General features: G+C 43.7%; 1 protein-coding gene across 6 annotated transcripts in view; it reads right to left on the reverse strand.

Moving 5' to 3' along the window:
* Positions 1-198: 198 nt before the first annotated feature.
* TNRC6A (trinucleotide repeat containing adaptor 6A) overlaps positions 199-20,352 on the reverse strand; it is a 75,027-nt gene continuing 54,873 nt past the window's right edge. For 4 of the 6 annotated variants that reach the window (XM_075565660.1, XM_075565659.1, XM_075565661.1 and 1 more), the window contains 18 exons: positions 20,037-20,198; positions 16,542-16,717; positions 16,061-16,141; positions 15,885-15,936; positions 14,153-14,292; positions 12,229-12,375; positions 11,514-11,648; positions 10,640-10,777; positions 10,101-10,178; positions 9,214-9,415; positions 8,548-8,679; positions 7,069-7,230; positions 6,368-6,508; positions 6,162-6,269; positions 5,606-5,827; positions 4,797-4,867; positions 4,569-4,708; positions 199-4,345 (listed from right to left, as the gene is read on the reverse strand). In XM_075565660.1, coding sequence (XP_075421775.1) covers positions 3,985-4,345; positions 4,569-4,708; positions 4,797-4,867; positions 5,606-5,827; positions 6,162-6,269; positions 6,368-6,508; positions 7,069-7,230; positions 8,548-8,679; positions 9,214-9,415; positions 10,101-10,178; positions 10,640-10,777; positions 11,514-11,648; positions 12,229-12,375; positions 14,153-14,292; positions 15,885-15,936; positions 16,061-16,141; positions 16,542-16,717; positions 20,037-20,198 — 2,648 coding nt within the window. In that variant the 3' untranslated portion in view covers positions 199-3,984. The remainder of the gene's footprint in view (positions 4,346-4,568; positions 4,709-4,796; positions 4,868-5,605; positions 5,828-6,161; positions 6,270-6,367; positions 6,509-7,068; positions 7,231-8,547; positions 8,680-9,213; positions 9,416-10,100; positions 10,179-10,639; positions 10,778-11,513; positions 11,649-12,228; positions 12,376-14,152; positions 14,293-15,884; positions 15,937-16,060; positions 16,142-16,541; positions 16,718-20,036; positions 20,199-20,352) is intronic. The other 2 variants (XM_075565665.1, XM_075565663.1) reach the window with 1 other exon arrangement.

Raw genomic sequence — 20,352 nt, forward strand, 5'->3', positions numbered from 1 at the left:
GCGCGTCGTTCCAGTTTAAAATCGGTTCTAACTGGAAGTGCAAGATTATCCGCTGCAATGGGATGAAACTGCTGCAGCTACACTTGATATATACACACAGTAGAGCAGCTTTTGTAAAACATTGCTTTATTCCATTATGCACTGGAAGCATTTCCAACAACAAATGGGAAACTGATAACCAAATTAAGACAACAGGAGTGAAGAGCAACCATACTTTATTTATTACATAACAAGCTTCATAGAAAACAGAAAAAACAAAAACAGGAAGCATTCAAGCATTTGAACAATACAATAAAATGCTGTAAATAACACTCCATTCAAGTGTCTGGAGGGCAGCTAAACATTGAGAGACTTTATTCTCCTCCTGGGAAGTGTCAGATAGCTAGCTTTGGTTTTTTTTGTATTTTTATTTTAGTTATTTCTTTTTATCGCGCTCCAAAGTCAGAGAGTTTTGAAATGCAAATTGTTAGAGGCCTCTCTGGCACTGAAAATGTTAACCCTATGGTTGTCGGGGGAGAGGGGTCTGCTACACGATTTCAGCGTAATATGACGTGAGCCCCTCACACACACCAAATGGGTTAAGATCCACTACAGTACTGTTTGTAATAAGTTAGATAAACATGTTTCTTGAAATACAGAAGGCTGACTTGAAATGACCGACTACCTTTACAAGGATCACAGCACACTCACTGGCAGATATCAGACAATTATGTCTCGCTACAAAATACAAACATCATTGTACCGGAAAAGCACCTGATAAAGCAGGACAAAATGGGCTAAAATAAAGAAAACTAAAAAACTGCTATTTATAGTTTAGTCACTGCTGGGTTGTTCTTTAACTGAGGTATAAAGGAGATTTAAAAAAAAAAAAAAAGCATACTCAAATGTTAGAAACATCAAATGTGTTTTCCATACAAGCGGCTGTGTCCTGTATATATTCAAGTTAGGAGCTTAGTGCAGGATAGTGTAGAGCAGGTGTGGCCAACTGCAGTTCTCATGGGCTACCAACAGGTCAGGTTTTAAGGAAATCCCCTGCTTCTGCACAGGTCAAGAACTGAGCCAAGTGTGCTAAAGCAGGGACTGAATAAGCCACCTGTGCTGAAACAGATCTTTAAAAAAAACCTGACCTGGTGACCATTTAGGACTGGATTTGGCCACCTCTGGTATAGATAAACATCTGCCCTGGCAGAGTTCTTATACATTACAAAGGTGATCCCAGATAAGCTAAGGCTATATATATATTTATATATCAGGAACAAACGCACAAGTGTTTGCGCCTTGTACAACATTACACTTCTCCTCTGAATGATTATTCAATAATTCACAAGACTAAAAATACAGTCCAAGCATATTTAGGATTTCTACTTTTTTTCAGACTGTATTTAAAAAAAATAATTAAAAAAAGCTTCCAAATAAAAGTAACACAAAATAAAAGGTTTAAAAAATAAAAAAAAGACCATCAAATGCTAAGCAGCGAATAAAAATACACGATTTACTAAATCTCTGAAACTTCATCAATCGGAAAAAAAAACAATATTGTAAAATGTACAATCATTTTCTATTTGTAAACAGTTAAAAGCCACAAAGTTGATTTGTATCAGCTGACACAAAGCAATTAGAATCAAGGCAATGAGAAATGGCAATGTGTGGGGCGCAACATGCCAAGAGCTCCCAAATCAGTCCTTGGGATGTAGAGCAGGGGCGCTCAACTACAGTCCTCAAGGGCCACCAACAGGTCAGGTTTTCAGGATATCCCTGCTTCAGCACAGGTGGCTCACTGATTCAGCCACCTGTGCCGACGCAGGGATATCCTGAAAACCTGACCTGTTGGTAGCCCTTGAGGACTGGAGTTGGCCTCCCCTGCTGTAGCCACGGCAGGTTTTGGGAATCTGTAGGTATCAATGCACCATGATATATAGTGATATTCCTCTACTGCGCTGGCTTGGGTTTCCCAGGGATCTCATTGTAGAACACGTGGTTGAAACCCCATTCAGATAAAGACCCCAGGCAGTGAAGGGGGGTTCACATTAACCTTTTCACCACAAAACAACACTTGGAACTTCCCTAGCAATCAGGACGCTTCATGTGGCTTTATTAAGGGTCAACAGGAGTTGGGTTACTGAAACTCCCCTGGAAGGAAAAGGGGGAAATATCTGCTGGTAACTCCGGGCCCTAAGAATGAGTGGTGAAAGGGTTAACAGTCTGGATATACATATATATATATTTTACCCTTGTTCAGTTATTTTGAATTCTTTGACCAAACAAGCATAATACCATTTATGGCAACAAAACACAATGTAACTTGTTCCTTTGCAAGAAAGTGTTTGCAATCATTGACTTCTAAACATTTAAAAACACGTTTTTTTTTTTTGTTTTTTTTTTTTTTAACACAACAAACAAGAAATCGGTCAGCCCAGTACTTGGTTACAATGTGCATGAATGTGCATAGTTACTAAATATTCGGCTTTTTAAAAAGGTACAACAGACTCTGAACATTAATAAAACACTGTCACAACAAAGCAGAAACACAGAGCCACTTAATGGAACACAAAAATTCATATCTACATCATAATCAGCAAATCTCAATGCTACTCACTAAAAAGACACAGCATCAAAGCAAAAACGTTTCTTATCTTGGCTTTATAGAAAGCTTTCTGTGGGGGTTTTTGGCAGAGGAAACATCTTTGAGAAATTAGCACTGTCCGTGCCAAATTGCATTTTTTTTTTCTAGCTATATATTTTTTTTATTGGGGAGAGGGGAAGTGTCTTTTATATTATTATTCCTGAGAGCCATGTTCTTTTTTTTTTTTAAATTTTTTTTTTTTAATTCCCCAACATTTTTTTTATTTTTTTTTATTTTTACGAGTTCAGAAATACCAAAAAAAAAAATAATAAAAAAAAAATAAGAAGAATTCGAACATGACCAAACACTGTTTGACTCCCAGAGATAAAAGCATCCTCACCACAATTTAAATTTTTTCATATTTTTTTTCCCCCCATATTTTTTTTTTAACTTAAAAACGATGGAAGAGTAAACATTTATTCCAAAGCAAAATTAAGGGGGGAGGGGGAGAAAATCATCAACAAAAACATTCTGTAAACAAGAGGTCCCTAGGTTGGTGAGGCTAACAGAAAATGCAAAGCCTATTGAAAGTGCTGCCCCCTACTGGCACACGTAGGGTTATATCACAGCTGTGGCCACTAGTTTTTATTTATTTTTTTTAGTATTTTTTGTAATTTTTTTTTTATATATATACTTTTTTTTATTAAAACCGTAGAGCTAAATTCTATTAGGTTTTAGTCATGAAAACCTGGTGCAATACTTTCTTTTAAAAACTACGTTATAACCGTCAGTTTTCACAACTTGATTTTTAACCCCTTCCAGCACCGCATGGGCCACTCCGCCAGGCGGGACAGAGTCCCCTCGGGGCGCTGCAGGGATTAAACTCCGTAATACCACAATAAAAGGTAGGTACATCAAGGCATCGTAGAAAGAACAAGCATTTATCAGTTATCTTCTTTTTTGTTTTGTTTCTCTTAAGTACACGCTAGAGTAAACAGTTATACGTGGAGCTGCTGCATCCGATAATTCAGAATATAAACGGACAGCAAGAAGCACCGTCCAGTGCAAAAAAGTAATAATGCAGCTCAAACATTGTCAGGAAAAAAATAACAAACAAAATTAACAAACAAACAAACAAAAAAAAAAACTGGAATTCAAAACCCGCGGTGAATACACAGCTCTTAGTACTCGGTATTAATATGAATAGTACTGATGTGGAAGTGTAAATACAGATATATATATATTTCTTCACATTATAATATTGGCCTGCATGATTCAAGTATTTCAAACTGATATGTTTTGGGCTTAAACAAAAGTGTGAAGTGTGCAGAAGAGCGGTCTCCGCAGAGCTTTACATGAACAGTCCAGCTTAGTGCTGTTTTAGTAAAAATCATCTGAGGTCATAGGTGAAAGGTGAAAGGCTACATGGACTCTCCACTTAAGTGATCAACAGGAAGGAAAGAGCCGACAGGCGACGGGGTGCTTAAGCCCCTGCTCTCGCTGCTCGGGTGCCCCCATAGGCTCGTGGAATAGGTTGGGGTTCCCCAAAGAGAAGTGCCGTGAAGATCTCCGGAGCCGGACATGCCTGTACCATTCCAGTGATTGATATCTCCGCGGTTCGAGATGCTGTGGGGGCTGTCGAGCGATCCCAGCCGGCTGTGCCCAGAGCCCAGCGACTGCCAGCCAGAGGAAGGGGTCAGAGACTGGCCTTGTGCAAAGAAACGACTTATCTCCTCTTCACTGGCAAACTCGGCAAGGATAGTAGTGTTCCCTAAAACACACCTGCAGGCGAGAGGGGGCGAGGAAGGAGATGTGGAAGAAGGGAAGAAATCGTAATTACAGATTGTGCAGAACAGCAAATCAAACAGTCCCCGATATTGATATACAATGACGCACAAGGCTCTGCTTTTGTAATGAAATGGCAGACCTGTGTGTGATGGAGCGAGACCATGTACGACAGGACCAGGGCATTAAGGATTAGTCGGAGAGAGCAGAGACCACTTACATGTGCAGAGACTTTTGTGCCTTCACTACCTCTTCCTTGGAACTGTAACGGACCAGAGCAGTACCATGGGGCAGGTTCAGGTGGAATGTTATCAGAGGCCCGTGCTGCATGCACAGAGTACGCAGGGTGGAGCCATCAATCTGCATGCAAAACGGTTAGATGTGAGACAGCGGATCGTCATGAAAGCGCTGCAAAGCTTGCGCTGTATCGGATCAGAGTGCAGCTTACCTGAGGTGTTAAGTTCTTCAAAACTAGCCAATTAGTTATTCTTCCTGAGCTGTTTTCACTCCAAGTGGAACCTAAGAATAGAGAAGACAAAGTAATTAAACCCTGTAAGGCTTTGTCCATAGTGCAGGATACGGCGCGAGGGATGTAGCTCGCCTGGAAACAAACACTAGGACGCCAATGCATATGTGCATAGTGTGCGCGCGCGCGCGTTACAGGGAGAGCGGCACTTCGCAATACAAACAAGTTTGTATTTCAAGTGCAACGCTGGGTTATGGAGGAGCGCGTTCTACTATGGATGCGGCCTAAGTAACAAACTTATAGCCAATCAATGGAAAACAACAAGTGTGTGTAATGTATATAGAAGTCCTGCTTCTGAAGGGAAGAGAAGGCAGCATTCACAGCGTGGACCCTTCCCCCATCTACCACATCCCAGCGCGGCCCCTTCCCCCATCTCCCACATCCCAGTGCGGACCCTTCCCCCTTATCCCACATCCCAGCGTGGACCCATCCCCCCTCACACATCCCAGAGCGGACCCATCCCCCTTCTCACACATCCCAGCGTGGACCCATCCCCCCTCTCACACATCCCAGCGCGGACCCATCCCCCCTCTCACACATCCCAGCGCGGACCCATCCCCCTTCTCACACATCCCAGCGCGGACCCATCCCCCTTCTCACACATCCCAGCGCGGACCCATCCCCCTTCTCATACATCCAAGCGCAGATCCTCCCCCCCTTGTCATACATCCCAGCGCGGCCCTTCCCCCTTCTCATGCATCCCCATGCGGTGGGAGGGTAGAAAATCTTACCTGGTGTGTATCTGGAGTCAGAATTTGCCCACCCACCACTCAGGCGCAGCGAGTTGCTATCCCAGGTGGATAGAGGCGTCTTCTGGCCGGTCAGCCCTGGGGGTGGCCTGGACGGAGCACTGATGTTTTTAGATGGCAATGGGACTTTCCACAGCTCGTGAGCCAGGGAGGTGTTAGCAACGGAACCAGGAGACCAAGTTGGTTTGGGATCACTGTTTCTAACTGTGTAAATAGAAATGCAATGTTGCTGGAACAGACCTATACCAGGGGCGGCCAACTCCAGTCCTCAAGGGCCACCAACAGGTCAGGTATTAGGGATGTCACTGCTCAATCAGTGGCTCCGTCATTATGACTGAGCCACCTGTGCTGAAGCAGGGATATCCTGGAAACCCGACCTGTTGGAGGTCCTTAAGAACTGAAGTTGGCTACTCCTGATCTATACAAAAAAACAACAAGGGGAGCAAAAGATCTCCTCTACATACAAAATGAGAACGTCTTGCGTACACATTTGCTTTCGTTCACATATACAACAATGCAGATGTTTTTGCCAACTTGCCTGAAGTGCTTTGTGCAGTACTGCTGTGGGAGACCCCGTAGTTGGAGGCACGAATGGATGACCAGGCACTAGTTGAAGGCAGCGTGGTGTTCAGAGATGAGGATGACCCTACAAAAAGGGATGAAGATATTTGCACTGACCCTCCCTTGTGCTACGGGGGGAGCTGGGAGTGATGGAGACACTGCTGGAGGTTTATAGATACATACCCATGTTTCTGTCCCTGAGGTGGTCCACACCCCGCACAGTATTAATTGACAGATTATTGAGGACGCTCCCGGGAGTGACATAAGGATCAGTTTCTGGATCAATGTTTGGATAACCTTTCCATGGTTCACCCGGGCGAAACTCTGCAATGACAGGGTATAGAACACATAAAAATGGAACCAAATGCCTTTTAATCACAGTCTATTGACAACAGTCCATGGGTTTATATTGCTTGAGAGGGCTTCAGGAGTTAAATTACCATTTCATCATTGCACCTAATGTGCAATGTAGTGTTCTCTTTTCTTTAAACTTCTAATGGAAATCTACAGAGAATCAGTAACAGGAGTATACTGCAATATATACTATGTTGGTCATTTGTTTCCTGTAGTCCTTAAAACCGAATGCTATTTACAGTTTATAAACACCCAATAATCACTCACAAACAATGAGCCGATTTTGCCAACCGAAATCCAATGTTTATATTACATTACTGCTCACTCACTAGTCAAACTGGTTAATTCAGCTTCACCAAACCCTTCTATGATTTGAGCACTACCTGCGCACATATCCTGCACATCAACACCATGCAGCAGTTATATTAAGGTGGCTGGAGTACTGTATTGAGGAAATTAACCTCACTTCCACACCAAAGATACAGGTCCGTTGGCTCAATGGGAGCAAGGAGAAGGGGGCAGTTACTCACCCGGGGGCCAGTTGACACTGCTGGAGCCATTTGGCGATTTGGCACTGGGCCAGCCATCTCCAATAGATCCCGGAGGGCTGGATGGAGAGTTACTGCTGTTGTTCATGAAGTCATAAGAACCAAAAGGAGAATCTTCAAGCCTAAAACCACTTGAAATAGCACCTGGACAGAAACAGAGAAATGACCATAACACATAATGCATGAGATCATGCAAACGAGATGCCAATTTAATAAAAAACAAATACCTTGCCCCCTTTAATTCAGGGAACATCATGGCTGCTAAAACACTTCAGCAATTGGTTACTTCCTGGTATTTAAACCACTGCATCAAGTGGGCCAATAGGAAGCTGCAACAATGACATTGCAGCCTCCTATTGGCATGTGCAACACAGGGGTTTAAAATCGGCATTGTGTTTCCCATGAAGGGAATCCTACCGGCGGCACTTTCCCCGGTAAGTATCTCGGGAACCTGGTGGTTCCTAGAGCTGGAATGAATGTGTTCCCCGCTTAGGAGAAAACGCCTGCTTTGCACCGGAGTAAAAAAAGAGTAGAGGAGAGGAGCCCCTTTAGCATTGAGCCATGAAACATTCAGGTGTCCCACACAGAATGTGCCTAACCTGGGGCCACTTTTTCCAAAACTGTATGTGGAGACCCAGGGCAAAAGCAGCTTATATTAATGTCCCACACTGCGTAGGTTTGAGAAATTGATGAAAAGTTTGAAGTTGGGCGTATTTATGTTTCTCACAAATGGAAGTTATTTGTAACGAAGTTGATACACCAATGTTTGCATTCCTTGGGGCATGTACTTTCAGAAAAGAAACACTTGTGGGGGTATTTTTATGCTTGGGGTGGTTTTTCCCTGATGAATGAGAACATGCACGTTTTACATTCAAGCCTGAAAATTTCAGCTAATTTGGAAGGGGGCACAGGGAAATAATATTTAGTATTACAATTAATTGAATTAATTTATTAACGTTATTGGGGATAATTGAGAACATTAGTACATTTTTTATTTTATTTCTCGACACATCTTGGTCATGATGTGCAATCCCCCGAGACGGATAGCAATGGAAAGCTCAAGTTGTAATGGAAAAAAACCAATATATAGTTTCCATAGGTACATGTAAAGCCAATTACAGGAATCTTATTTAAACAGATATAGAACAAAAGTTTGAAAATGTGTGCGGCCACGTGGTTGCAAAAACCCGGGGCACTGAGGGGGTTAAGGACATATTCGGAGTGATGCCGGTTCAGCAAAAAGGAATGTGTGGATTATGGGGCTAAATCTGAAATGGTTGCCCACCTTAAATATAAGAAGTGCTTTATATGGTCTTATACTAGAGATCTATAGCTCCTCCGGCTTTTATTTATTTATTATCTGCATGGTAAATACAGCAGCTAACAAACAGAGAAGGTTTGTTTCCCAAAGCATCTTCTCCTCCTGCCTTTTTGATCGCTGCACAAGTTGAGGTACGTTACCATGTTTACTGGAATTCTGATCCAGTGATGTGTTAGAAGACATGCTGTCAACTGTTGTCCATTTCCTCAGTCGGGATTGTGGCTCTTTCATACCCCCGAGGTCCATATTTACATTCAAGTTTGAGTTCAAGCCTGAAAGGTGAAACACAAGGTGAGCTTGGGTGCCAACGTCTTGCCATGCTGCTGTTGGGTTACTGCACCAAGCTACTTAACTTCGTACCCACCGAACATTTTGTAAAGGTTTCATCACAGTACTGTATAGTAGGGCATCTGTTCTCTACCTTTTTCATTGCACACAGATTTTTTAATTGTATTTTATTTCTGAAAAATGAGCCCACAGAATAAAGTTAACATGGCTGCTAATACCCCTCCCACCTTTTATTATTTTTACATCACTGGACTTGAGAAACCCTCATCTGAGAGGACGGCGCTCTCTGTCTGCACTGAAACCCGCTCTGTGCTAGCAAGAAAGACTGAGCAGCAGGGAAAACACAACCATCGCCAATCTGCTTTAAAGGGCTCACAGCTCAAAATAGGTAATTTGGGGGGCAAAGGGGGAAAACTGTCCCTTTAAAGGGATATACACAATCTTAGCAAGCTCAAAACCGAAACCCACTACATCCCTTTAAAGGGATATAAAGAAAGGACCAAAGGAGGGATACCGACCTAATGGGAAGCTACTGAATGCATTGATTGGAGAAGGTACTTTTGGCAGCTCCGGGGCAGAGTGGGGCAGCACATTCTCCATGTAGGACTTCATTGGGGGCTGGTGATGCATTGGCTGTTGAGACTGAGGCATGGCCTGCTTCATCAGCAGGTTGGACTCAAGATGACGGGACTGCTGCTGCTGCATACCGAGGGATCGGGTCTTGAAGAGAATGATGGTTTCAGAAAGTAACAATTATGTCATGCATGCAGAGGTAAAACCATTCATTTAGTAAAGGGGTGCACGAACTTTTTAGTCTGCGCCACCCTGCCTGTGCCACCCCCTTACCTCGTCTTCGGCAACATACGACGTGGCGGGGGCACATGACTTCACGGTGTCATGGCAACATGACATCACGTGACCCCACACCGTCATTTGATGCTGCGTTGTCAAAGACAAGGTAAAGGAAGTTGCAGAGGCCTCACGCGTTCCCCTCGCATTTAATTTAAATGTCTCGGTAAGAGCACAGGGCCTCTGCAATCGCCTGCGCCCCCCCCCCCCCCCCAGTTTGTGCACCCCTGATTTAATACATCAGGACAACCACAACTTACTTTTCAGGCCACAAGCATCTGTTGTTCCAGGCTAAACTATTACAATCTGTTTTCTGGTTCCCCCAACAGTACAAGATATATTAGTCCAGGGGCAGCCAACTCCAGTCCTCAAGGGCCACAAACAGGTCAGGTTTTCAGGATATCAGCACAGGTGGTGCAATCTTCGACTGAGCCACTGATTGAGCCACCTGTGCTGAAGGAGGGATAGCCTGAGCTGGTGGTGGCCCTTGAGGACTGGAGTTGGCCACTCCTGCACGTTTGTGCCTGCAAGTGGTTCAGATACAACGTCTGCTTACCTGTTGCTCCTGCTGTTGGCGACCAGCTGAGGGCATGCTCCTCTGATTCTGCACCTTCTGCTGCTGAGCCAATAACCGCTGCGAGAAAGAAAATCTTACATGAAAACCAGACACATTTTTTTAGACCTGCACATTTACATGTACACACCCCTACGCCCGCTGCAGTCTACAGACAGAATGAGATGCTGTACAGAGCCACACTGGAACCACTGTGTTGTGGCGGCCTAAATATCTTTGAATGTAAATTTGTGGCAAGATCAATGTTATTAACGAGCTTCTCTGGAACAAGTAAAAGTTTTACTAGTTCAGCAAGGGAAATACAGAAAGGAAGCTGGGGGAACACAAACAAGATAGAAAAGCATAACGCAAAAAGGAATAAAGTTGGAGCATTGGACACAGAGGAGGAAGGTCATTACAGCCTGCTGCGAGGACATGTTTCCTGGGGGTCAGAAGGGTTAAGCTTGGGTATTGTTGCCTGTACCAGTCACGCGCCATAACAAAGAGCCAGGCCCTCCATATTTCCCTTCTCCATCACTTACTTGTAGCTGGGAGATTTGAGAGAGCTGGGAGAGCTGGTTTAATTGGGAGAGCTGGTTCAACATGGCTACTTGCTGAGGGCCAAAAAGCTGACTCAGGCCACCATTGTTTGGTGGATACTTCAGTAAGGAAGGGGGAACCTGAGAAGGGAAAACAACAATAATGTAAGAAAAACTGTATGATGGCCTCTATAGCAGAGAGAGGATAAAGGAAATCAATGAACCCCTTGGGATATAGTGGTGTAGTAGCAATACTACCAATTTCTTAGTGCATAGAACAGCCAATACTCTATTCCTATGTAACAAGTGCATTCGCATCGATTCTTACACGTGGCACAGGCGACCAGCATTGTTTAAACGAGACAATCCAAGCAGGCACATTTTTGCGCAATATATAAAAAAAAATTAAAAACAGGATTGAAGCAGGGTGTCCCCGGAAGCTGGACCCCATTCATCGCAGCTCCAGGTACACCCTGCTTCCAGAGATTCTTACCTTTGTTTGAATTGCTCCCTTTAAGCACTAACCTTTTATCTGAAAATTATTAATGGACAGAGACAGTGGTTGGAAAATATGGGCGATTGCCAAAAATCACATCGGACATACCCACTCAGAAATTCTTCTGTGGGAAAAGACAATACTACGGCTTACTGCCAAGGGGAAGATGGCAGACAGGGTCGCGTCTGGCAAGGGCATGTGTATTTGGGATGCTTTGCATTTTCATTCAGAAAGGGCTTAATAGGATTCGCACATACAGACTTGGTAACACTGCCATGGAGCCTGGTCACAAAGGAACCTTTAAATAGCACGCTGCAAAAAAAGTTTGCCTGGTGGTGGCAACAGGTGACCGCAAATGTATTAACACACCAAGAGACACACCTGAGGGGGTACGATAGGAGGAGGCACTTGCGCGCGGAGGTTAGGCTGAGATGAGTTGAGAGCTTGTGCTGGAGGCTGCTGTGCACCCCGGGCTTGTGCTGCGTTGCCAACACCAAAAATATTGGGATTGCCATTCTGTGAAGACAAAAAGATTGATATTGATGGAGAGTTTAATCCGTACGCTTTATAAAGCAGCTGCGTGGATGCACAAAGACAAGGCGACATGTACGAAAACCACATCAGAGCATATTATTATGACCGTGTAGATAAACTTTGTGCAAGGTAACCCATTACATTATTTTCTAGGTATCAATGCTTTACGAGGGGGGTGGCCAACTGCAGTCCTGAAGGGACACCAACAGATCAGGCTTTCATGCTATCCCTGCTTCAGCACAGGTAACCCAATCAGGGATATCCTTAAAGCCTGGCCTGCTGGTGAAGGATTGCAGTTCAGACCCCTGTGTTTAGGAGATTAGGAGATTTAAGGCAGTTTCATTATTTAAAAAATAAATTAAAAAAAAGAGATTAAAAAACACTGTAGAGAAGAAACATGTCATGTCCCTTTCTGACCAACAATACAGATTCCAACGCGCCCCCCCCCCCCCACGCCGTGGAAATAATATGCAATGTATGTAACTAATTCCTCTTGTAAAGCCGTGACCATGTGATGGAGGCCTTACTACAGGGGCCAGAGAACTCATGGCAGGCGACTCACCTGTCTCACAGAATTGATGTTTGGCATGCCCAGCCCTGGGAAAGAGCCGAGGGATTGAGAAGGTAGTGCACTATGTAAAGGGGGGAACTTCATGTTCGGATTGGACATGTACTGCATGTTTTGCTGCTCGTCTGCTACAATGCCATCCTGACCAGGTGGAAAGACGAGCATAAGCGCCAAGAGGAGGAAGGAAGAATGAGAAATCAGGATCCCGGAACAGAGGCACAGTGGGATTCAGCACGACAGCCGCAGGGAAGGGAAGCAGAAAACAGTAATATAGTTAGCTTGATTCGCAAAGCAGAGATGAAAACATGTCTAACACCTTTAATGCTGGAGAATGGTTATGCTGTTAAATAGAAGCCTTTCTGGTAAAATTCTTGGTTGCCTTCACATGGCTCTGACCATACAAACACCCAAACTCTGTTCCAACTAGGGTTGCCAGGTGACTTCGCAAAAAATACTGGACACAATTGTGAAAATGTGGCGCGCTCGAATAGTCGGTGGGGAGGTATGTTATTTATAAATTCTCAGAACGTTACGTCATTTTTTCTAAACGTCACTCCACGTATGCACTAATATGTACCATTTCATATTCTATTTCGTAAAAAAAATTCTGGCGAGGAGTTTGGGAATTGAGCGCCATTCCCAGCATTCTGTACGAAATTGAATATGAAGTCGTACAAATTGGTGCATACGTGGAGTGAAACATAGAAATAAAATTACATAACGGTCAGATAATTTATAAATAACATACCTGCAGTAATGTAAAACAAAGATATCTGGGGCGCTCCCTATATAATATTTTAGGGATGGATGTGAGAGGTGTTTTACCTCAACTCTAAATTAGAGATAATACCTGCAGTAATACATGGCGAGCTATACTGATCGTAATGCTTCTCTCCCACTACTGCCAAGATTGTTGCAACCCCCCTCATCCTCACACCACCTCCTCGTCCTCCTTCCTCACCAGCCCCTCGTCCTCCTTCCTCACCAGCCCCTCGTCCTCCTTCCTCACCAGCCCCTCGTCCTCCTTCCTCACCAGCCCCTCGTCCTCCTTCCTCACCAGCCCCTCGTCCTCCTTCCTCACCAGCCCCTCGTCCTCCTTCCTCACCAGCCCCTCGTCCTCCTTCCTCACCAGCCCCTCGTCCACCTTCCTCACCAGCCCCTCGTCCTCCTTCCTCACCAGCCCCTCGTCCTCCTTCCTCACCAGCCCCTCGTCCTCCTTCCTCACCAACCCCTCATCCTCCTTCCTCACCAACCCCTCATCCTCCTTTTTCATCCTCTCCCCCTCCTGGTATCTTATCCTGTGGTGGCTGGGACAGAGCGGAACTTTCCTCTCCCCTCCCACATGCAAAGCTGGGAGAAAACTACATTTCCCAGAATGCAAATGGGGGAGCTGTGCATGACGTTGAGCCCTCCCATTGGTTAGTCTTCTCCCTGGCTGGGAGGGGGGTGGGATGACGCCCGTTTCCCTGGTTACCAGACGCTGCACCCGGCCATCCTTCACACTCCTGCTGCCCGCACATCCAGAGAGGCAAAATACCAGTCTGTCCGGTTCAAACCCAGACACCTGGCAACCCTAGTTCCAACACCTTGCAAAATAAGGTGACGTAGATAATGAATGCCACTTTACCATATGAAAAAGAGCCCGTGTGTGGGGCTCAAGCGGTATCTGAAGACTCAACGACTATTCTCTTGCTTACACATTGTAAATGTACAGTTTCACATTTGCAAGACACAAACTTGACAAGCCAAAGCCAAGGATTATCATTAAAACAAGCCTATAAAACACTCATCTGCATCGCTAAACACAAGGGCTGCTCTTGCAGATGGGATAACCGCGGCTTGCACTTCTACAAGTTTGACCGATTGTCTGTAAACCCTGCACCTGGTGCAGGCAATCCCGCTAGTTCTGTGTGCTGACCTTATCGAAGTAAGGATTATGATCCATGGAAGACTCTTTGGAAAGGTGACGAGGCCCCGGGCCTTTCCCTACAGCCCGACTGTATTCTCCAACACTCAGGCCCGGTTTATCTAGATCCATCCGCTTGTCTGGTAACATGCCTGTAGGAAACAAATGCTTTATAACAAACCTTACAAATCCCGATTTGGAGCACACGACCATATTAAAGAGGACTCTCGGTGAGAATATGTAGAGAGCCTCGTGGTTATAATGGAGAAACCAGCTTAATACTAATTACATTTGTCATATTTTAGAGAAAAACATGACATTGCACAAATAACTTTACAAACTTCAGTGAAATGTCCAACACTGCGAATGGAGTCAAAAATGTGACCCCACACACCACAGGGAAAAACATTTGTTTTACCACATTTAAAGCATGTTAACAATGCCAAAAATTGCACTTTTTAGGATACAAACTCTTAAGAGATCACCTCTGTGAAAGTATCTGCCCTTATTGTGAGGCAACCCTATGAACAGGTTTTAAGAAACATGTATAGTTTCAATTATATTATATTTAGCTTTTTGGGGGGGATGTATAGGCTATAAAAAGAACAGTGGGATGTGTTCTGTTGCTCTCGTGAGTGGCTTACCCTGAGGTGTGTGATCACAACTTATTTTTGTACTGTCTGATTTTAAAGAAAAGCTCTGCATTGTGAATTAACTGGGAATAGTCTATAACTTGCGGAGAGTAAGACTCTCATCATATTTCTTTCTTTGAGCCAGCAGCTAACCGCACTGTGCACAGAATTTTGATGGCACAATAGGTCCCTATCCCGAATAGCTACTTCTCTAATTTAGGTGCCAACGGCACAGAGAGATTAAGTGATTTGTCCAAAATGCTACCGGGATTTCAACCTTGTGCAGGTTTCCAACCTCTTTTTGGTAAGGAACTATATGTGAAATTCTGAGAAATGCCCAACCCTCTCTAATAACGCGTCTGAGATCAGATGCATTGTAAGGAACCCCAACCCTCTCTAATAGCGCGTCTGAGATCAGATGCATTGTAAGGAACCCCAACCCTCTCTAATAGCGCGTCTGAGATCAGATGCATTGTAAGGAACCCCAACCCTCTCTAATAGCGCGTCTGAGATCAGATGCATTGTAAGGAACCCCAACCCTCTCTAATAGCGTGTCTGAGATCAGATGCATTGTAAGGAACCCCAACTCTCTCTAATAGCGCGTCTGAGATTAGATGCATTGTAAGGAACCCCAACCCTCTCTAATAGCGCGTCTGAGATTAGATGCATTGTAAATTCTTCTGTATTTGGAACAATTTTAAAATTACCTGAAAATTGCAGGAAACCCTTTAGGGATGCCCGGGAAACCCAAGGGTTCCTAGGAACCCTGGTTGAAAAACACTGACATAGGCAGTTACCACTTGTCTACTCCTCCAGCCGACCTACTTTCCTTCTCACAATCTGGTGTGCGCATGCGATTTGTATTTAAAAAATGCAGGTTGCAATTTCTTTGACTTTGCCGGTTATAACCGTAACCTGACTATTTAAAATCACTGTAGGTTTGGGTTTTTTAAAAGCAGCAGGGAAATTAATATTGGAAGTTACCGCAACCAGCCAAATAAATGTTTTGCGCACACATAGGGAAACTCAGCAGGCCTCTCATTTCAAATCTGTGAATGAAACAAACGCTAGTCTGGTTCTCTGCCACTGCATGGCTCTCCCCTCACACATACCTCCAGACAGATCCATCTTATTGCTCTGCATGGCGTTCTCTGGTGATTCTCTCTGCAACAGCAGAGGAAGAAAAGTTATTGTGCCTTATTGTGTGTGTTATTGTGCAACTATTTAAAACAAAACAATAATAGTAAAAACAGTCAGCTCCTGAGATAACTTGCAATTTCATACTCACAGAAAACCCCAGATTGTTGAATTGCTTTATGAATGGATTCATCCAGTTCTCATCTTGCTTATTCCCGTTTCTCATGGTGCCCTAAATAAAATACATTAAATATTGCAATAGGTTTTAAAACAAAAAAGGATGGGATAAGGCCGTGCCTATAGTGCCGTCGTTGGCGACGGCGACACTGCGGGTGACGTCACCCATCGCCACCGGCAAAAGTTATGTTTCGCCGGGCGGCAGGGTCGCGGGATTCCAGCAATTTTATTTGTTCAAGAGCCGTCACGTGACGGCCCTGGAAAAATCTAATTTTGCTGGCTTCAGATTTTTGCGACGGTGGCGTCGCTCCGTCGCGTGCACTATAAGCGCACACGGCGGCGGCAATGTATTTGTTTTCTGGCGATGTCGCCGGCACTATAAGCACGGCCTAATGGTGAGGAAGCCGAAACACTGCATAAAACAAGCCCGTAAATACAGACATCTCCAGCTTTACCTTAGTAGGCATTTTCTTCATATAAGGCGGCCAGTTATGAGACGAGTTATTCTCTTGTGAAGAATGACTGTTCCACATTCCGATCTCTACATCATCATCCTCCCAGTTGCTGTGACGGCTCCCCGTTCCTGGCATATCATCTCCACACCAGCCACCATCTTGCATAGATTTTGGACCTAATTATAAAAAAAACAATTTAGACAACTTTGAGCATAAATCAGATTGACTTAACATATTTAATACTAGCTAAATGTACCTGGCTTCGCACGGGTTGCAATCATCACCACACTTTTACCCCCTCTCTGCAGCTTTTGTGCTAATCAATAGGAGCAATTGTCCTGAATAATAAAGGGTATAAAATAGAACGCGTAGAGGTAGAGTTTGCGTTCAGCAACGCACGAGGCCTGAGACAGTGACGACGGACGCCAGCATCTTGCTCTCCCCCACGAGGATGCTGCGATCAGCTGTCTGAGATTTGCGGTTGTGGCTGCTCCAGCTATTCACCAGGACTCTTGCTCAGTTTTGAGGTTACTGCTCCCCCCCTTGTGTGTGGAACTATCCCCAGGCTGAAGTTTACATCCGAGACCTGATCTGGGAGATCTGAACATTCTTTTATTGGAAAAAAGAATAAAGTCCTGGCGCAAATATCATAAAGAATACCTGTCCTGCCAAAGAAGTGAGGAGAGTTGAAGAATGGAGTGTAGGACAGTCCTGTTTTCCACATGCAGGAGAGTAAAATGTCCTTACTTCAGACAGACAGGGAGATCTGTTCTGTGGCATGCCCCAGATGAAGTCTTTCACAGACGAAACCGGTAGATCTCTCTGTCTGTCTGAAGTAAGGACATTTTACTCTCCTGCATGTGCTGCAAAGTCTTATTCAAGGCTATTGGGACTGTGTAGTTCACTTTCAACCAAGGGAACTTCAGTGATTGTGAACACAGTGTTTAACCTGAGAGGAGTTCCTGACATCACCAGCCTCTCTGCTGCATTCACAGAAAGGATTTTATCCTTACATGCCTGTTTATTTCAGCTACATTTGTCAACTAGATATTTTGAAGACAAGACGGTGAGCGAAGTGATCCAGTGTATGCTGTGCCTGGAATCAACACCAAAGATACCAATCAAGGTCTATCTCCTACAGCCTTGCTGTAAGTAGCTAGTGGCAGGGGAAAGGTGTATTCGTTGCCCTGAAGATACTGCGCAATGGTTTTTTGTTTTTGTGTTTTTTCCCTCGCAGAATACTCTGACAAAAGGATAGAAACATAAGAATACTCCATATAAAGAAGAGAACGGTGGAAAACAGGACTGTCCTACACTCTATTCTTCAACTCTCCTCACTTCTTTGGCAGGACTGGTATTCTTTATGGTATCTGCGCCAGGACTTTATTCTTTATTCCCAATTGTTGTCACAAGTCACAGGATAGACTTGTCATTTTGTCCTAAGGCTGCCATCCCACAATTTTATATTCCACTGTTGTAATTGGGATTATATCACTTATGATTAGGTTGTTTTGCAACTATTTTCATCACATTGTAGTTTAGGTTGAGCGCACAGTGTAATATTTTCTATAGTTCTTTTATTGTAAGTTGATGACTTGTTATTTTTTTTACATAAAGTACCGTTTTTTTTAAATTTAGTCTTTCTGTATGCTTTTTCTTTTTAGTGTAAAATAGAACGAGAAGTCTAGCGTAAAATTTATGCTAGCACTATTAGCAGATGGTACAAAACTTCCACCATACATCATTTTGAAAAGATAAACTATGCCGAAAGAAAGTTACCTTCTGAAGTGATAGTGCAAGAAAAGGGGTGGATATAGGAAATTTATATTTGGGAGAAATTAATCTCTGTGTAGTGCTACAGGATATCCTGTGATCAAGCCACTTTAAGATGAAGATATGTATAATTCGTTTAATAAAGATCAAGATGAAATCTGTAACAAACTGGGATACTAGATCAAATATTAACTATACTGGGATAGAAACCAATTGGAGCCCAGCAAATAGCTAGGACAGCATTAGGAGTCATAGGAAAACCCAGCAACTTTTAATCCACATAAACAGTTGAAGCAACTCCTAAGGCAGCGAGCCCAGTAAGGGAAGAAAATAACGCTGTACTCATGGATCACTTATATTGATTGAAGCAACATGTATCCAGTCAAGTCAAATCCAGAACAGTAAAAAGAGTACAGAACGTGGAGCACCGCAAAAATCAAAGAGAACTGGAGGCAGGATCAGACGTCAAAAAAACAAACATTTAATAGCACGCGTTTCCCGCCGTAGCTGGCGCTTTATCAAAGAGCGTCTTTGATAAAGCGCCAGCTATTGCAGGAAACGCGTCAGTGTTGCTTCAGTTTCTTCACGGGCACTTATATGCTAATAATTTTTTTTTAACATTTGATCCTGCCTCCAGTTCTCTTTGATTGTTGCTGTGGATGTAGGAAAGACTGGTTTGGGACTGGCTTAAAGTTGTTTGGGGAAGAAGACCAGGAATGTTGCTCAAAAAAAGATCAATGCTAGTACTGGATGCATTTCGGGGACACCTAACCCCAGGTGTAAAAAAGGAAATTGCTAAAATGCACACAGATTTTGTTGTCATCCCCGGGAGGTATGACCTCCCAATTACTAGATCTCGATGTGGTTGTTAACAAACCATTCAAAGACCATTTAAGAAAGAAGTACTCAGATTGGCTTCGATCTGGTGACTAGAATACTCTTACTCCCACGGGTAAAATAAGAAACCCTTCGGTCAGCCAGCTGCGTGATTGGGTATTTCATGCTTGGGATCTTATTTCCTCCCAGAGTACTGTTCACGGCTTCAAGAAATGTTGTATTTCCAATGCTATGGATGGTTCTGAAGATGATCTTTTGTGGGAGCCGCAGCACACAACGCAGGATAGCGTAGGCAGTGACTCAAGTGAAGAAGAGAGCGGCGATGATGCTGCTACCGACAGCGAACTGTGAATGCTGTTACCTCAATTAAACTGTTTTGTTTATATGTTTGCATTTATACTGGACAGTAAGACTAGCCTATCAGGCATTTTGAAATAAAAATATACATTTTCAATCCTCTCAAAACCTTTTTTTTTGTTTCCAGCTACTACTGAAATTAGTGGGGGTGGGTCGTCTTATATTCAGGGTCGCCCTATAAAATCGGGCAAAAATGTTATCGATATATTCCTTTACAAAAGAATCTAAGCACTATTCTCCTGTGATTATTAGTGCTAAGAACACTGCCCTTTAAGCAGATGGAAACATTTAAAACCAAGTCACTTTACCGCACTCACTTAGGCACCAATATTTAATTGCAAGCTCTATGGGGCAGGAACAATGCACCCAAATTTGTCTTGCTTAAATGGTTTGCAAACTGGCTGTTGAGACAGTCGGTAGAGTGGAAACTCTTTCCCTTCTGAATTTATGCTACATTAGAGTTAGAGTGTCTATATCTATAGAGTCGTTCAATATCTCAATGAACCATACAAAACTGTTCTAACATACCAGGTTTGTTTGGAGCTTGCTGACCAATGGGAGCGTGGCTCCAACCAGATGTCACCGTTTCAGCGCTGTGTTCCCCCCAGCTAGTTTCCATGGGTTTGCCCCATGCAGAAGTACCATTATCCACAGAGGGAGCTGAAGTTTCAGACCACGATTCACCCCAACCTGTGAAACGCAAAATAATTAAAACAAGAAAAACAAAAGCAATAAGGATAAACAGTCGGGATGAATTGACTCGGAACAGCAGATTACTCAAAAGACTAAGAGTTACATTTCCACTGGAATGTAACTCCTATTAAGTAGAAATAATGTGAAAAAG

This window comes from Ascaphus truei, chromosome 11, assembly GCF_040206685.1.
Source record: "Ascaphus truei isolate aAscTru1 chromosome 11, aAscTru1.hap1, whole genome shotgun sequence".
In the NCBI taxonomy this organism is placed as follows: domain Eukaryota; kingdom Metazoa; phylum Chordata; class Amphibia; order Anura; family Ascaphidae; genus Ascaphus; species Ascaphus truei.